Genomic DNA, 19,963 nt, shown 5'->3' on the forward strand with positions numbered 1-19,963 from the left:
TCCTCCAGATTGTTCATCCAGCCTATTTTATTTAGACAGACCTGCGGAGATAACATGCACAAAAACAAGACAGAGCAAAACCAAGCAACAAAAGAAAACAAGACAACAACAACAACAACAAACAAATGACAAAAAGACAAAACAAAACACAATAGAAGAAAGAAAAGCTTGTAGTTAGTTCAAGGACTGTTTGTTGGCCTTTAGGAGTGTTTTCTGGTTGAGTCTGATGGTGCACCAAGCCCTGGCCCCAAAGTCTGTTTTCGGTGTTCACTGGGGACTTCGTTGTCCTGTTCCCCTTGCTGTTCTGTTTTGTGCCCTTAGTATTTTGCCTCGGTGTGGTGGGATCAAAATGGGCGGAATTCCCACACTGTTTCTCCAGTGTTCCCTGTAGGACAATGGGTCAGTGAGGGATGTCGTGTGTCCTAGTGGGGCCAGCCATATGGTCTTCTCTGGATTGGCTGCTCTGAGCAGGAATATCGTCCTCAAGCGTGGTCGGCCAGGATGTGCTCCACTCTCTCTTCCTCCCCCTTCATTTGCTCCTGTGTGCTCTGATCAGACATATCCCTCTCCCCGAGCTGCAGGTTCAGTGCTGTCTTCTGAAATAAATACTTCTGGGGGGAGGGGCAGGTGTCCACGTAGTTGGGATTAGGGCCGCCCCTCAGACCTCTCCACTGGTTCCCTACTCCATGCCAAAATACTGCATATTTTTAAGAGTATGTATACCTACACATGTGTAGGGGTTTTTTTGTTTATAGTTTCTTAATTCTTGAAGTTTATTGTTACCGTAAGTGCTTTACTTGCTTGCTACTAGCCGTAAGATTGACAGTTTGAGTTTACTCAGAGGCAGGCATCTTCAAAGAAATACCGGACTATATATAGCCCCAAACTAGCCACTGTAAATCCTGTGGAGCACAGTTCTACTGTGATACTGTGGAGTCACCATGCCTTGCCCAACAATAAGTAAAAAGAATTTATATAGACATACAACTTTTTTTTGTTTTCTTTGGCACCTAACTGCACCCATTCTGGTAGCTTTTTGATAGATTTCATACCACATTCTAAATAGCCTACATACCATCTGTCAATAAAGGCAGTTTTACTTATTCTATACTGTTTTCTATAGAAGCTCTGATGGTATAGAGGTTATGTGCTAGGCTGCTTACTGCAAGGTTTGAAGCAACTAGCCACTCAGTAGGAGAAAGATAAGGCTTTTTACTCCAGGAAAGATACACAGTCTTGAAACCCACAGGGGCAGTTCTACCCTGTCATATAAGGTTACTATGAGCTAGAATCAACTAGATGGCAGTGAAATAATTTGTTCTCTACCGTATTGCACTTTCTAGAACTCCTGTTGCAATGTTGAATACAAGTTGTCTGAGTAGACTGCTTACATTATTCCTCCACTCAGTTTTCATCCTGGTGGTAAACCAGTCGCCATTGAGTCCATTCTTGACTATAGTGAGCTCATGTTGTCAGAGTAAAGTTACTCACATAGATGCTCCCCATCAAATTGAGAAAACTCTTTTACTTCTAGTCTGAGTGTTTTTATTAAGCTCCACTTACTCACCACTGAGTTGATGCTGACTTATAGTGACTCTATAGGACAGGGTAGAACTTCCCCAGTGAGTTTCCAAAACTTTAGCTCTTTACAGGAGTAGAAAGCTCTTATATCAAAACCAGACAAAGACATTACAAGAAAATGTAAAGCCACCAGCTGGTTCCATGGAAGGACCATGGAACCAGCTAGTGGCTTCAAACTGCTGACCTTGTGATTACCAGCCCAATGAGTAGCCACTATGTCACCAGCACTCCTTTTATAGGTAGTAACTGATGACTTTTTATCAGATATTTCTTTTTATTCAGTTAATAGGTTGAATGACATTGATGTCTAAATGTTATCCCTGCATCCCTTTGGTAATCCTACTTTGTCCATTATGTACCATTCCATTTATATTTTTGTTAGATTTAATTTGCTAAAGTTTTGTTACAAGGTTTTCAATTTGTGTTCATAACAGGTACTGACCTACAGTTTGGTTATTTTTCTTGTAATGTCTTTGTCTGGTTTTGATATCAGGTTAATGTTAGCTAAATAGAACAAGTTGGTATTCCCTTTTCTCCCGATTTTCTGGAAGTGTTTCTATAGTTATCAATATTTCTTAAATATTTGGTAAAATTCATCAGTGAAGTTATTTAATAAACTTGTGCTTTTTTGCATGTGGATTTTTAACTGCAGAACCAACTTCTTAAAGTGATAAAGGGCTAGAGTATCTACTTTTTTAAGTAGATACCAAATTATTTCTTTTAATTTTTTGTTGAAATTACTTTTTAAAAATAATGGATGGCATTTTGAATGAAATGGGGAGAAAATGTGAAGTATTACAAAATTTGATGCAATTAGTGGGGCACATATATCCCATGGGTCTCTGGGCTTAGTGGGATGAGGCTAGTTTCTTTAAGTTCATGCAGTTGTTCAGTCCTCCACCAGATGGCAGCATGCACTACAGGTGGGATAATAGCCCTTCACTAAACCGCAGAGGTGGAAAATATAGGTGAGCACTAGCAAGGCTAAAATATTTATATATTTCATATAAATTAATGAATTCAATTATCATAAAATAGATACAATTTTCTTAGTACTATTTTTATAGCTATAGAACCTAACATTATGCAACCTAGATCAGTCTTTGATATCAGTACTTTGTGTCGTCTTTCTTGATTAATTTGGCTAGAGATTAATTTTATTTATCTTTCATAAAGAACCAACTTTTGGTTTCATTGAGTCTCCCCCTTCCCCCCTGTTGTTTTCTGGTTTGTGTCTTACCAATTTCCAATGTTATTTCTATTATTTCCTTTTCCTCCTAATTTGGATTTCGTTTAACTTTTTTTAGGTGGAATCAGCACTGAAGTCATTAATTTGAGACTTTTTCCCAACATAAGTTTTTATTTAGTCCTTCACATTTTCCTGTATGTACTGCTTTAGGTACATCCCAGAAATGTTTATATATTGTATGTTATTTTGTTTATTTCAAAGTACTTTCTAATTTTCTCATTTGGACCAAGGGTGATTGAAATTTCCAGATATCTTACTGTTGATTTCCTAGTGGTCAGAGATCACTTTGTATAATGGTAATATCACTTTTAAAATTTATTGAGACTTAACCTTTTTTGCACCTTTTTTTTGACTCATCGTGACCCGATAGAGCAGAACTGACCCTTTGAGTGTCTCGGATTATAACTCTTTATGAGAGTAGAAAGCCTTGTCTTTCTCAGAACAGCCAGTGATTTTGAACTGCTGACCTAGCAGTTAGCAGTCCAAGGAGTAACCACTACCCTACCAGAGCTAACTCACAGGGTTTCTGAAGCTGTAAATCTTTATGGGAGCAGGTAGCTTCATCTTTCTCACACAGCTGGTTTGAACCACTGACCCAGTGGTTTGCAGTCTAACACTTACTCAACAGCACCACCAGGGAATGATAGTGTTCTTCAAATCGTCTGAATTAGCAGTTCTTAACCTATGGGTCATGATCCCTTTGGGGGTTGAACGACCCTTTTACAGGAGTTGCCTAAGACCCTTGGAAAGCACATAATTCTGATGGTCTTAGGAACCCAGACACTGCTCCTCGAGCCACTTCCAGGTGGGTCCACCCACATGCAGATACGCCCACATATGAGTACCCGGCATGAAGACTGTTACCCATGGTACACCATGCTTCAAGACAAAATTTCATCTATTTGTCATTAGAAATAAATATTTCACAATATATAATGACATTATTTTGGTGATTCATCACTATCTTTAAATGATGCTCAATTTGTAACAATGAAAATACATCCTATCAGATATTTATATGACAATTCATAACAGCAAAATTAGTTATGAAGTAGCAACGAAAATAATTTTGTGGTTGGGAGTCATCACAACATGAGGAACTGTATTAATGGGTCGCGGCATTAGGAAGGTTGAAAACCGCTGTTCTATGTCCTTACCAGTTTTCTATGTGCCTCTTCTATCAATTATACATGAATTACGAAGAATGAGGCTGAGAAATAGAATGTATTCCTTACGGTTTGTGAAAGAGTGGGTATCTACTGAGCATCAATGAGCAATGAAAAGGGGGTAAGGGTTAGGGTACAGAGACTGATGAGGGAGGGAAATTGACGAGCTAATGAGGGTGAAAGATTGTTATTAAACTAAAAAAATGAAGAAGGGAGTTCAATAATACCATTATAATTAGTTGATATTTAGAATGGTGTATGAATTTTTTTATCAAATCTCAGCTTTATATAATAGATAAGCATTATGAAGGCAAAATGAAGGTGAGTTGCCTGTTTAACACTTAAATACTTTGTCTTAAACAAAATTGCTTTAAAAATATTGACCCATTTTAAAAGTAAACGAAGAATGATGTATTTGGTTTTGTTGTTGTTTTTTTAAGCTCTCTGATACTTCTGATTTACCAAGGAATGCCTTTAGAATTTTTACCATTCTTGTGGAATTTTTATGTATTGAACATATTGATTATGCTTTGGAAACCGGACTTGCTGGTAAGTATATTTCTGTTATATACATATTTTAATTATTTTCATCGTGCTTGGGTAAGCCGTGTGCATAATAGTTTTTATACAGTCATTTCTATATTTTGAATTCAGATCAGTACAAAGAATAATGTTTTTGAGCATATAGAAGGCAAGGATTTGCCAGGTGCTGAAAGCTATAGAAAAGACATAGTTTCCTCAGATTATTTATATCCAGGTAGGGTTGATAGGCTATACAATCACTACAATGAATAACCAAATGTCTTATGATACTATGAGTTATAAAATGTCTAGGGAGCACAAATGAAGGTAAGAACAATTCTGGTTGGGGGATTTGAGTAATGTGAGTTTTAGAACCACATTTTGGATGTCAGTTTGTCATCCAAAATAAACAGCTTTCAGCAGAGCTTACAGTCTACTAAGAAGGAGTTTCCAGGCTATCCACTTCTAAGGAATGGGTCACTGAAACCCATTGAAACATTCATTTAGCTATTGAAAATCTCTATGGGTAGTATCAAAACCGTATCAGTTACTGAATAGAAGCAAAGCATTGTCAGAGATAGTGCCAGAAGATGAGCCTCCCTTGTTAGAATGCATTCAAAATAGGGTTGAGGTAAAGCTGCCTTGTCGAAGTAGAATCGACCATGATACTGTGGATGGAGGAAGGCCTCCAGGAGTAAAGCCTTTGGGATCTTCCTTTGCTCATGGGGCACAACTCAAAATAACAAACAGCTGCAAACGATTAATAATATGTACTTGGAATGTGCAAAGTATGAAACTAGGAAAATTGAAAGTTATCAAATGGAATGTATTATGATCGATATTCTAGGTGCTAATGAGCTGAAATGCACTGGTATTGGCCATTATGAATCAAAATCATGTGTTTGCTATGCTGTGAATGATAGATTCAAGAGGAATACGGCATCAGAAGGCACTTCTAGATCAATCTTGAGCTACATGCTGTGTGTGATAAGATAATATCCACATACAAGGAGATTCAGTCAATACAACTATTATTCAAATTTACTCACCAACTACTAAAGCTGATGACGCAGAAATTGAAGAATTCTACCTACATCTTCAGTCTGAAATTGGCCAAATGTACGATAAAGATGTATTTATAGTTATTGGTAATTTAGAATGCAAAAAGTTGTAAACCAGATAGAACAGTAATTGGAAAATATGGTCTTGGTAATAGAAATGAAGCTGGAGATCACATGATAGAATTTTTCAAGACTAATAATTTCTTCATCACAAATACCTTTTTCAACAACACAAACTATACAGTCACACTTTTCCAGATGGAATACTCAGAAATCAAATTGACTGTATCTGTGGAAAGAGACTATGAAGAAGCTCAATATTGGCAACTAAAACCAGGCCAAGGGTCAACTGTAGAACAGATTATCAATTGCTCATATATTCAGTTTGAAGCTGAAGAAACTTAAAACATCCAACAGATTCAAAATATGACCTTCAGGCCATCCCGCCAGAATTTCACGAACATCCCCAAAACAGGTTTGACGCCTTGAACACTAATGACAGAAAACCTGATGAGCTATGGCATGACATCAAAAAGATACATGAAGAAAGCAATGCTTCTTAAAAATACAGGAAAGTAAGATCAGCGTGGATTTCAGAAGAGACCCTGAAACTTGCTCCTAAAATAAAGTAGCTAAAGCAAATAGAAAAAATGGTGAAGTCAAAGAACTGAATTTCAGTCAAAGAAGTTTTCAAAGTATAGCTCAAGAATACAAAAGTAAAATATAATGAAATTTGCAGAGACCTAGAGTTAAACCAAAAAGAAAAAAAAACATGTTTAGCATAACTTTAAAAGAACTAAAAAAAATCAAATCTCAAGTTGCAATACTGAACTATACTGTGGGTATTCTGAGAGAGTGAGGGCTTTCTACTCCTTTAAAGAGTTACAATTTCAGATACTCAAAGGGCCCTGTCATAGGGTTGCAATGAGTCGGCAGTGACTCAATGCCAGTGAAGGTTTTTATTTTTTCCCTCCTCCTAATGGACAGAGCACTAAATTATGCAGGAAGCACCAAAAGAAGGTGGAAAGAATACACAGTGTTATGGTGTATACAAAAAGATAGTTGACATTCAACCATTTCAGAAAGTGTAGCATATGATCAAGAATCAAGGGTACTGAAGGAAGAAGTCCAAGCTGCATTGTAAGCATTAACCAAAACCAAAAAGCTCCAGGAATTGATGGGATTCTAATTGAAATGTTTCAGCAAGTTGAAGAAGCACTCAAGTAGGCCAGGAAATTTGAAAGACAGCAACTTGATTAACTGACCAGAAGATAGCCATATTTGTACCCATTCCAAAGAAAGGACCCAGCCTAATTATTTGCACAAATTATACAACAGTATCTTTGATATTACATGCAAGTAAAATTTTGCTGAAGATCATCCCTTAGCTGGTGCAGCAGCACAGTGAGAGAGATCTGCCAAATTCAGAAGAGGACATGGAATGAGAGGAATCATTGGTGATATCAGTTGGATCTTGGCTGCAAGCCTGGCATACCAGAAAGCTGCTTGCTTGTGTTTTATTGACTATGACCAGAAATTCTGTTGTGCGAATTTTAGCAAACTATGGCGATAGCCTTTAGAAGAATGGCAATTTCAAAACACATAATTGTGCTCATGTGACATCAGTGCTTGGGTCAAGAGGCAGTTATTTGAACAGAACAGGGGAATACTTTTTGCTTTGTGTGTGTCATGGTTGTGTCCTGTCTCCATACTTACTCATTATGTATGCAGGCCACATAAGCTGGACTATATGAAGAAGAATGTGACTTCAAGATTGGAGGAAGGCTTATTAACAACCTGCCAAGATTGTGAGTGACACAGTCTTGCTTGGTGAAAGGAGGACTTTGAAGCACTTGCTAATGAAGATCAAGGATTGCAGCCTTCACTATGGATTACAACGCAATGTAAAGAAGACCAAAATCCTCAAAACAGGACCAATAAGTATTATCATGTCAAGGGAGAAAAGGTTGAAGTTGTCAAGGATTTGTTTTTGTTTTTACATTTTTATGGACAACTAATTCACATATAGTTCAGTCGTTCAGTAATATCAAGAAGAACTGTACAGTCATTGCCACAATCAATTTTAGAACATTCCCCACCCCCTACCCCCCCTTGCTTCGGGCTCATGGATCAAATAAATGATGCATCGCATTAGGTAAATCCACTGCACACAACCTCTTTAGTGTGTTAAAAATCAAGGATGTTACTTTGAGAACTAAAGTATGGCTGACTCAAGCCATGGTATTTTCTATCGCCTCCTATGCATGTGAAAGTTGGACACTGAATAAGGAAGACTGAAGAAGAATCGATGCATTTAATGATGGTGTTGGCAAAGAATATTGAAAGTACCATGAACTGCCAAAAGAAAAAATCTGCCTTAAAAGTGCAGCCAAAGTGCTGCTTAGAGCCAAGGATGATGAGACTACTTCTCACACACCTTAGACATGTTATCAAGAGAGACCAGGCCCTAAAGAAAGAAATGCATAGTAAGGTGAAGGGCCAGTCCAAAATGAGCAAGGCCTTTGACAAGATGCGTTGACACAGTGGGTACAACAATGGGCTCAAACAATGGGCTTGTGAGGTTTGTGCAGGACCGTGCAGTGTTTCCTTCTCTTGGGAATGGGGTCGCTGTGAGTCGGAACTGACCCAAGGGCATCTAACAAAGATAACAAGGTTTAGAAAGGAAAATACTAAAAAAACCCACATGCCCAGAAAGGAATCAATTCATAATCAAACATTTATTTTGCCTTTAATTTTTTAGTTTTCCAGTATTCGTAGTATAATAGTGACCTTTCCCCTGAGTAAAATTACTCACTGATCTCTTTCTAGATGATCAGTGCACATCTCAAGATTTAATATATCTTCTGTGTAAACCTTTCTCCCCCCTCCCCCCAAATCTACTTTTCTTTATTAAATACTTTTATTGGGGACTCTTATATCTCTTAACACAATCCATACATTCATCCAGTGTGTCAACCACATTTGTACATATGTTGCCATCATCATTTTCAAAGCATTTTCTTTCTACTTGAGCCCTTGATATCAGCTCCTCATTCCCCCCCACCCTACCTCTCTCATTAACCCTTAATAAATTATAGATTATTATTTTCATATCTTACATCGTCCTCTGTCACCCTTCACCCACTTTTTCTGTTGTTTATCCTCCTGGTATCTCTCTTCTCATTGTTGGTCCTGAGGGGCTTATCTATCCTGGATTCCGTGTGTTGCAGGCACTTATCTGTGGGAGTGTACATGTTCTGGTCTAGTTCAATTTGTAAGGCAGACTTGAGGTCATGATACTGGGGGGTGGGAGGGGGGGGAAACATTAAGGAACTAGAGGAAAGTTGTGTGTTTCATTGGTGCTATACTGCACCCTGACTGGCTCGTCTCGTCCTTGTGACCCTTCTGTAAGTGGTGTCCAATTGTGTACATATGGGCCTTGGGTCTCCACTTGGCGCCCCAACAATCTGTTCTATTTCTACCTCATTAGAAGACATTACAATCTAAAGGCTTTCATTGCTTGGTAAAGTAGAGGATCAGGGAAAACGAGGAGGACCCTCAGTAAGATGGGATGACATCATGGCTGCAGCATGGCCTCAAACAGCAATGATTATGAGGATGGCAGTCACCTATTTTTGCATGGTGTCATGAGTAGGGATTAATTCAGAGGCACGAGTTTCAATAAAAACAATATAATGGGCTTCAAAAAGTACATGAGAAGTATCCTATTATCTTTTCCGTTGTTTTTTCTTTTTTTTTAATGAACTTTTTAAAGCCCCTTCATCTATGCCTTTTAAGAATCTACCAGGAATTACAGAAGGATAAATATTGTATTACCTCACTATATGAAATAAACAAATTTATATGGGAACCTAGGAGTACTAGTAGTTATCAGGATGGGAACAAGGGAGAGTTTTTCTTAGGAGGCATTACGTGTATATAAATGGAGGAAGAATGATTTGAAAAAGGATAGAATGAATACACACATTGAAGAATATAATATAATCGATGTCATTTCTAATTGTACATGTAAAAATTACTGGTGTATGTTTTGTTAAATATTTTCACAACAATAAAAAATATATTTGAAAAAATTCAGGTGGGGTGGCAGGGGTGGCCAGACTTTACAATCTATCAACTGCTCAGATCCCAAAACTAGATTTCTTAATTCTTCCTACTCATCAACCCTGAGAACCAGTCAAAACATCCTGTCAATAGACTTGCGCAGTGTAGCTTACATTCACCTCTATCTCCATTGATGGCACTCCAGTTACACACCCTCATCTCTCTCTACTGCGTATTGATTGATCTCCATTTATCTATTCTTGCCTCCACACAACAGGCAGTCTAATTATCATTCCTTAGTTTAAGACCCTTAAACTTTCTGGCCTCTTCTATTGTAATCATCCTTATTGCATTTTCCCCTATTGCCCTAGTCGCTCTGCACTTCAGTCGACATTCCTAATTAATTTTACTCTTCTTTCTTCAGAAATATAAGTGTTGATTTATTAAAACAACCATTTCTATCCATGTTATACATAAGTGTGTGTGTGTGTGTGTGTATAGAAATGTTACTAAAATAAATTGCTTCACTATGTTTTTATATGTGTCTATTTGTATCATCCAATTTTAGGAATTCCTTCTTCAGATTCTAAGAATGCAAACCTCTATTTTCTGGATGTTGTGCAACAGGCCAATACTATTTTTCATCTTTTTGACAAACAATTTAATGATCACCTTATGCCACTAATAAGGTTAGTCAAAATCTCTGATTTTCATTTGTATTTCAGTGAATATGGTAAGATTTATAATAGATATTCTTTTTAATCATAAAAGCAAAGCATTCTCATAAAAACTTCATACAGGATAAGATGATGTAGGATAAATGTATTTCTCCTTCCTCTACCCTTTTCATCTTGGGGTATTTTGGTGTGTTAGGAAGGCAATATGTTATAAAACTAAATCTGATAAAGTTCTCTGTACCTACTGTTAAAATAATAAATTATAACAAGCTAAATGAGACTAATAAGACTGATTTTTATGAGTAAGCACTAAGCTTTGATTTATATCTTCGTTTCAATATATATGAAATTTAAAAATATGTGGATTACATAAGAATGCAGCTGACCCTCCTGTGCACTCGCCACTTCTCAGCTGGACTCCTTGCAGTGGCCACAGAGAACTCACAGAGGATGTTTATGATTATAGGGTTAATTAGAGTTTATCAGGTTACAGTGCAGGGAAAAGTGCTCAGGGAAGGGTCAGTCAAGAACTCTGTATTGCCCAGAGGCAGGCCTATATCTGACCCTCAGTCATTTGGTCTGCACTCTGACCTGCTCAGGCAATGTTACAACCCTCTTTTAGAGTTGCCAGTAAATGTGCAAAGGGCATGCCTCCCCATTGTAAGCCTCTACTCTAAGGCACTCTAAGTCAGACCACAGCCTTCAGAGCTCCCCACTCCACAAGCCAGCCTCCGCCTCTGTTTGCTCCTCTGGTGTCAACGCTGTTTCCTGGATCAAGGATGTCCAAAGGGTGCACTTTACTCCTGGCTCTTCATTCTCACTGTATGTAGTAAGATCCCCCTCCTTGCTCCTAGGATGGCTCATTTAATATTTTTCCTCCATTTTTTCCTTTGGGAAATCATTTTATTGGGAGTTAATACAGATGACATTACATAGTTCAATCACATCAAGCAGTATTGTACAATTGCCACCACAGTCAGTTCCAAAAACATCTTTCTTCTTGAATTCCTTGATATCAGCTCCCCTTTATCCCTTCCCTCCCCCTCGGATGGCTCATTTTAGAACCAGCAGGCTGCCAGTCACAATTAACTCTGTGAATCTGAATCAATCCAATTAGCATCTTCTTATCCAGACCCATCAGGAAAACGTGGGTCATTCAGGAGTAATAAACTGACTGAAGAGCCATATTAAAAGTGCATTACAATGTATATAGACATGTTTGACAAAAATTTGTTTTGAAAGGAAATCTTGTAGAATTTACTTTTTAAAAGAGCTATTGTACCATATAACAAAAAATTCACATAACTATTAGAGTTGCATGTCTCTTAATATTTTTGGTGTTTTTGACATTTAAATAGTATTCTCAAGGCAAATATGATCAAATCAGATTTTTTTTTTAATTTGGATAAATTCGTTGTAGCTAGATTGACTTGGCTTTCAGCCTCCAGATTTTAGTCTGAAGGATTTATTATAATTAGTGATACCTGAAGACTTTTCTTATTATTATACCAGATATTTTAGGGGCTCTGATGGCATAGTGGTTAAGTGCTCAACTGCTAACCCAATGGTTGGCAGCTCAAAACCTGCTCAAAGACTTCAATCTGAAAAATTACATAGGTCAGTTATGTTCTGTCGTATGAGGTCATTAAATGTTGAAATCAACGTGACAGTACCCAACAACTGCATATCAAGATATTTAGTTAATAAAGGAAATAAATACTGTAACAGTTTCAACTCAAATGTTTACAGTCTTAAGGAATATCCATCAAACATGAGAATGACAAATCTAAATGTTCCTCTTCTTCTTTGTCTAAACGGGTTCATTGTTCTTAATGTGTGACTGTTGTATTGAATTGGGCATAACTCACCGCCATAGAGTCAATGCCCACTCATCGTGACTGTAGGACAGGGTAGAACTGTTCCTATGGATTTCCAAGTGTATAACTCTGTACAGGATTAAAAAGCTCCATCTTACTCCCTCAGAGCAGATGGTAGATGGCTTTGATTTGCTGACCTTGGGGTCTACACGGCCCCATTAAGGGGGGGGGGGTCATGTTGCATGACCAACATGTAACCACTAAACCATCAGGGCTCCAGCAAATTGGGGATAAGGACAACTAAATTACTACTACTTATATGCTGCTTGGATTCGGGGGGAATATTGAAATAAATTTGTATCTACATGCACACCCACTTCTCACTTATCAACATGATACATTTAAGAGATAGGTCATTATGTGAAACTAGAGGGTGACCCCATCAGATCACAATTGGAGCATGATATGCTGCTCCAGGTATATGCTGCCATGTTTTGTTACTGACACAATACCCAAACCATTTTAGCCCTGCCAAAATGACACATAGTCTTAACCATCACAGCCAGCTAATTCTTGCCTTGCATTTGGACATTCATTACTGCCATGTGTCCTCAATGGACAAAATAGTAGATTTTGTGTCATAGATGTTGTCTAGAGAACAAAATCAGTGACACGCACATTCGTGTATATGAAGGAACTTTGCTTGTATCAGGAAACATTTCATATCAAGGAGGTGTCCAGCACTGCCCAAATGAAGTCCATGGGCAGATGCTAGTCATGTCCTTTTCGGACTCAAGTGCAGGCTGGTGAAGCAGAAGCGGGAAGCAGTGAGATCACAGACCTGTGGGTGCAGGCACATGGATACAAAGTCGGCAATATGGCGGGCCACCAATAGCTCCCAAGGGCACATGGAGTCACCCAGGTGTCAGATATAGATCCCAGCAATCAGGAAAGGTGAAGGACGAGAGAGAAATTTTCACCATCTCTTTCTTTAAAAGGGCCCCACCCTCCAGGAAGAATCACCAGCCTACCTTTTGATTGACAGGCTGGAGTCCACCCAACATGTGCCATCAAGCTGGCAAAATGTTGGACAAGATAGTAGGGAGTAAATGTATTTATAAATGTATGAGATTTAAAAATATATGTGAAGAACTTTTAGAAATTATGACTGTCAGTAATGTGGGTTCTTTCCTTTAAATATTAAATAGCTCTTCTCCTAAGTTATCTGAATGCCTTCAGAAGAAAAAAGAAATAATTGAGCAAATGGAGATGAAATTGGATACTGGCATTGATCGGCAAGTTGCTAGCTTTATGTTTTCTCTTGATTTTTCTTTTCAACTGTAAAAGTACTATGATAATAGAAATAAAGCATTTTTAAAAGGAAAAAAAATCTTAATTTCACAATTTTACTCTAACAGGTGATTTTATTTTTATATATTGCTTTTATTCTCTATTATTGGTTCGTAGTATAGATCAATGGATCTCTATTATTTGGGGCACTGGCTAAATATGTAGCACATACCTGTGAATTTATATTTGTTAATGATGATAATAGCTATCATTTATTAAGTACTTTCTAGTTGCCAGTGCAAGAACTTTTTATACATGAGGGCTTCTGAAAGTTCATGGGAAAAATGGAGTTAAAAAACAATTTTCCTACAAAATGTTTTAAATCCTCCTATATTAATCTTTCATATTAAGTAGTAACCAATATTTTCATTATAGGTGATTGAAAACTTAAAAAGTGATTTTGCAAGATCAGCCATGCTAAGCTTTGGGTATTTCTCTTTTATTTGATGTAATTCTACTCTCTTTTACTCAAGAATGCCCATTTGAATTCATGTTAGTGATAGTATTGTTATGAGGAAAACTTGGGATCCACTCTAATTTACAAAAAATAGCAAATAATTTTTACTTCATTGTTAGTAAGAAAATGTTTGTAACTCCCTTTCTCAATTGATTTCAGCACCAAGAGAACTGCTTTAAAGTATTTTAATAATAAGGGGGGGAGAAACAGTTGAATAAAACTGGAAAAAATAAAGATGTTATAGAATTTTTTATACTCGTTTACTGAAGACTTTCATGCATATGAGAATCCCAAAAGCTGATCTTTCTCCTTGTTTTTAGAAAGTAGCCTGCTAGGTTATACATACACCAAACTTTATTTACTGTATATACTTGTGTACAAGCTGAGCTTTTCAGCACCTTTTTTTATGCAGTTTTTGTGGTAGAATTAGGTGCCTCGGCTGATATTCGGGTCGGCTTATGCTCGAGTGTATACGGCAATAAGTATTTCAGCATACCGTAGTGTGATCATCAGTGCCAAGAAGCATTTATCAGGGGACTTCAAAAAGGTTGTGAGATGATTGCGTAATCTTTTAATTCTATTTTTCCATGAACATTTTGAAGCCCCCTGGTACTTTACAATCTCTAAATCTTTCCTATTGAAAGCTTAAGTCCATGTCTTCTAATGCTTCACTTCAGAATAGCTGAAAATCTTTTTTTTTTTTAAGATAGGGAATTTGGATATATTATGCTTTCAGAAGTAATGAAGTATCTGTTTTCTAGTTTTCTCTATAACTTGGATCATTTTCCATCTTTTTATACATTCTACAAATCTCTGCATTAGTTCACACGTAAACAGCACAGAGCACTCTTAAATGTGAGCCTCTAATTCTCCCTTATCTGTGGGTCATAGTTCAGAAGGAGCACTCGGCATTCTTCTGCAACCATGTCGATATATTGACTAGTACTCTCATAATATTAGATCCAAACTCTTTTGTCTTTGAACCTCACATACTCTAGTTATACCATAAGATTCCTTTCTGTACTGTTGTTTTATTAAACATTTGTGTCAGTTCGTTACATCTAATTGAGGATTTGTGATCCTGGCTCACCACCTTTCTTTTAACTAATTCTTAGGTTAATTCTACATCCATCACATCATCCATGCAGTTCTTTATTTTTCTTCCATGAGCCTAAGTATTCCTCTCTCTGCCCACAACCTCTTCTATACTATAACTCAACTCCTTCATTCTCCCTCTTCCTATTTTCTGGGCTCAGCAGGCTTTCGAGACTTTGATGTCTTCCTTTCTGCCAATCTGTCTTAGCCTTTTCGGAGCTTTACTTCCTTCATTATTTTGCTTAGGTCCCTTGGCCCATTTCTTGAATTAATCCCTTGCTAGTACCTTAAAATTTATCTTCTGTAACCCACCACTACTTTAGATATTAAACTCTGAGTCACTGTAGCCTCTTGTAATTCCTATAGCTGGATGAATGGTTGCTGTTGAAGTATATCACTCGTGTTACTGTGACCATTATAAATCCTGCCCTCATTTCTCACGTGGGCCTTCAGTACCTCTTGTCCTTCCTCCTGTGTCTCGTTTGGTATTGAGATTCATGTTCCTTTATTTACCACTTGTCAAGCAGTCCTCTATCTTTCCACCTTCCTAAGCATTTTCTGTGTATAATTTTGTCTTTGAAGATCCTTAGATGTTAAGGAAAATAAACTAATGTAAAGTATCTGAGATCTTTACTATTGTCTTAAATATAAAGTATTATACAAATGAATCTTTGTGATCTGATTTGAGCAGGAACATAAAGTTGAGAGCTCTTTGATGTCTTTTTAAAAAAATGTAAGTCTACCATTAGTAAAATGTTTTAAGGGGATATATTTAATAATTTAGTGTGAATAATATACTGTACGTACTCGTGTATAACCCGAGTTTGTCAGCACATTTTTAATGCAGTTTTTGTGGTAACATTAGGTGCCTCGGCTGATACTCGGCTTGGCTTATACTCAGGTATATATGGTACATAGAAACAAAGGTAAATAGCTTAAAGGGATAAAATACATTGTATTCTCCATCCTTTAGAACATTAAATTGTATGATTGGACAAATGAAGCATATTTTGGCTGCAGAACAAAAGAAAACAGATTTTAAGCCAGAAGATGAAAACAATGTTCTGATTCAATATACTAATGTAAGTTAAATGATTCAATTTGTTAGTAAAAATAACTACTAAGTTAATAATTTTGTTAACATTTCCATTGTATCTATGATATTAAAAGTATTTTTTAAATACCTAGAGATTAAAGAGAAATTACATGTATTTTTATTTAGTTATAATGGTAAATATTTCTATATAATAAGTATAGAAAAATTTTACAGGCCTGTGTTAAAGTCTGTGCTTACGTAAGAAAACAAGTGGAAAAGATTAAGAATTCTATGGACGGAAAGAATGTGGATACAGTTTTAATGGAACTTGGAGTACGCTTTCATCGACTTATTTATGAGCATCTTCAACAATATTCCTACAGTTGTATGGGTGGCATGTTAGCAATTTGTGATGTAGCTGAATACAGGAAGTGTGCCAAAGACTTCAAGGTACGTTCTAATAAGTATCAAGCTGGTAAATAGATTCAAAAAACATACCTAAGGCCATTAAAAATATGGATTATTTGTAACTGAAAATTTTATAATACCTATAGTGAAATGGCTCTAACATATTTGTCCTTCATAAAGTGCTGCTCCAATCATATTTCCAATATTAAAATTTTTTCTTTGTGCTTTATTCAGAGAAGGCCATACATAATTCAGTCCCATTGTTCCAAATGGCCTTGTCCACTTGTGTGGGTAATGCCATATATATTATCAGTAAGATTAGATGTTTTTTCTTTGTGTACATCTTTTCTTACCATTTTTCTGTATGGTTTAAATTGTTTTTTTAAAAACACATTGTATTAATAACTAGTCTTAGTCCATAAAGTATAAATGATGGTTATTGTTGAAAAAAATGTTTATGTATACTGTTAACATTGTACAAGAGTATAGCTTCCAAAACCTTTTAGTTTAAGAGTTTCAGAAAGTTTTAAGAATTCTAATTTACTGAACTCCCACACTCATTAAGTCCTTATGAATATATATTTTTTTCAGTGTTATTTTTCTTTCTCTCCTCTCATTTCAGATTCCACTGGTATTACAGCTTTTTGATACTCTGCATGCACTTTGCAATCTTCTAGTAGTTGCCCCAGATAATTTAAAGCAAGTCTGCTCAGGAGAACAACTTGCTAATCTGGACAAGAACATACTTCACTCCTTTGTACAACTTCGTGCTGACTATAGATCAGCCCGCCTTGCTCGACATTTCAGCTGAGATTGAATTTACAAGGGAAATGTGTTGTACTTTGACACAGGCCTCATTGGCAGAAAGCACAGGAGATTCCTTGTGATAACAGCCAACATTTTATGGAAAAATGACTATTTGGAAACAAACAGCAGCCATACTTACCCTTGAGATTTTATTTGAAATTTAGACTCCACTAACCTTATTTCTCCTTTTCCCTTTAAGTTAAATTTTTATTCCATCCTTGAACTTAAAAACTTTTAATTCTGTGAAACTTCATGTCACTGTTTGCCTCCTGGAAAAACGTTGGTATCAGAAGACAAATGACGCATTACTAATGTTTGTTTCTTCTCTAACATATTCTATTTGGAAATATCACCATCCCATTTTGCATTAATAATGGCTGAAGTACAGCAAAATGATTTTTTTTAATCAAATTTTTAAAGACCTTTTCAGCACTAGTAATTGGTAATCAATTTATTTTAGGATTTCTAAAGAATATTTTGCCTCTTTCAAAGGGTTAACGATTTCACATAATTTCTCTAGTTGGTTGGTTGAATTTTTCTGGGGTAAAACAAAAATATTGTCCCAAGAAAATGTTATAAATAAATGAAACTAAAATGATGACATATTTTATGTAGATATTTAGGAATGTATCCGAATACAGCTGGTTTCTGGATAAAACAACAAAAGTTTGCTATTTCTTATTTGGTAAACAGATTTTAAGCCAACTTTTAAAGGAAAGAAAGAAAACTACCTTATTTTATATTTCACTGAAGTTAAGACATTAGTTAAAGGACCGTATACCTTATTCTAATATTACCAGGAATTTAAAGGGAGAAGTATGGTCTAAGTAGGAAGAGAAATACTGGCAGTGCTTAGCAACAATGCAGTCCTTTAAGATTTCTGTCTTAATGCTAAGCTTGCATAAGATGGGGTGGATAAACCTGCACATAATTAGAATTGATAACATTTGTTTAGAGATGATCTTTGAAAAATCAGTTCCTTTTCATATATATAATTTCTGTCATTTGTCTTTCACAAGGCATTTCTGAAGTGATTCTTATTGGGTATTAATATAATGACAGAATAAATCATTTAAACCAAATTGTAAACATCCTGTGGAAATTTGGAAATGCTGCGATTCTATAAACTCCATAAACTTGTGCTGCAAGAATGCATTCCAAACTCCATGTAGTGTTTCAGTTTCCATTGTATTCTTGTTCATAGTCTTCTGGGGACACAAACTTTAATATCACACTCATTCTATTGACACCCCCCCCCCTTTATTTTAATGTAGGCTTTTTTGTCTAATTCTGAACAACTGCCTTTTTTTCCCTGAGAATCTATTTATGAATGGTCGTCTACTTTATGAAACTTCCAGGTCCAGAGCTACCTACCATTTTTATGTTACTGTCAAATGAATTTTCTTCATTTTCTGTTTAACCCAGTGTTATCAAGGTAGGCAAGGAAAATGAAGTATGCCAACGTTTGTCAGAGCATCCGAGGAAACCATGGCAGCTTTTGAACTAAGCTGTTAGTACTTCTCTATTCCTTAGCAAAGAGAGCTAAAGCAGGTTTGGATGCTAAAGAAAGTCATACTTAATCATTGATGCCATTTTAGAAAGTACTGGTGTGAATCAAATTATACCTCTGCTACCTAAAGCCAATTTTAAGGCAGTAGTTTTACTGGCCATTTGAACTCTTTGTAACAAACACTGTGTCAATTTGTTTTTTTTTTAAAAAAAATCTCAAATAAAATATGTCAACATTTTAAAACTTCCAGTCAGAGCAGCAATTCAAGTTCTGTTTGGGTTTGTTTTTAGAATGTAGTGTATATACTGTTGCATAGATGTTTGCGTTAATTATTTTCATGCTTGAGTTCCGTGCAATATTTTTCATATGTCCACTGTCAGGGCAGTGATAAAGAGAACTCGTAAGTGAATTTTTAATTTAGAAGTGTTAACCACAATTACTCAATAAATAAATTCCCTCTACTTGTTTTTTTTTTTAGTCATTTCATTCCATTTTTATATTTTTTAAGACATTCATACTGAAGTCTATAAATCGTTTTTATTTAAATATTTAAGGTATTTCTTTATTGAAAGGAAAACTTGACTTTATAACTAAAAGTAGACAATTAAACATTGCTTTTCTGTAAGAATAATATGTTCTGTGAAATTATGTGTTCTTTATAATCTGTCTTTTAAAGAAGTTTTCATATTGAGAACTGTCTCAAAATTTTGTCCCAAATTAATATGATCATGAAGTAATTTTTTTCATTATGTATTTGGTAAAATTTTAGGTAGAGATAATGGAGCTTGGTATATTAGTAACTTGATCCTATACTTAGCAGGAGGAATTTTTGTAATATTCCACTGTTCTTGATGAGCTATCATGAACTATTTGAACACTGAAATTAGAATCCAAAATGCTGTGAATTGTTTTCCAAAATTGACTACATTACATTCACAGGTAGAGTGAATGTTTTATGTATACAGAAAGTAAAATACAGAACACCAGCCTAACAAGGTCATCTAGCTTCCACAAACGATGATTCTGAAAGTGGTAGTCAACCAAAATAGATGAGACGCCTACACAAAGAATTTTTTTTTTTTGTAATTTATTCACTCTTCATTTATTTCAGTTTTTCTGTATCAGGAGTGTAGCATCTGCCTTTTTTAAAAAAATCATTTTA

At 36.0% G+C, this 19,963-nt stretch overlaps 1 protein-coding gene across 1 annotated transcript in view; it reads left to right on the forward strand.

Annotated features, from left to right (window-relative positions):
* EXOC5 (exocyst complex component 5) overlaps positions 1-19,262 on the forward strand; it is a 47,957-nt gene extending 28,695 nt beyond the window's left edge. The window contains exons 13-18 of the mRNA XM_004698608.3: positions 4,437-4,545; positions 10,213-10,333; positions 13,347-13,433; positions 16,014-16,122; positions 16,311-16,526; positions 17,107-19,262. Of these exons, the coding sequence (XP_004698665.2) occupies positions 4,437-4,545; positions 10,213-10,333; positions 13,347-13,433; positions 16,014-16,122; positions 16,311-16,526; positions 17,107-17,295 (831 nt within the window). The 3' untranslated portion in view covers positions 17,296-19,262. The remainder of the gene's footprint in view (positions 1-4,436; positions 4,546-10,212; positions 10,334-13,346; positions 13,434-16,013; positions 16,123-16,310; positions 16,527-17,106) is intronic.
* The last annotated feature ends 701 nt before the right edge of the window (positions 19,263-19,963 follow it).

Source organism: Echinops telfairi, unplaced genomic scaffold (assembly GCF_000313985.2).
Source record: "Echinops telfairi isolate 266 unplaced genomic scaffold, ASM31398v2 ScPeMD7_18;HRSCAF=68, whole genome shotgun sequence".
Classification (NCBI taxonomy): domain Eukaryota; kingdom Metazoa; phylum Chordata; class Mammalia; order Afrosoricida; family Tenrecidae; genus Echinops; species Echinops telfairi.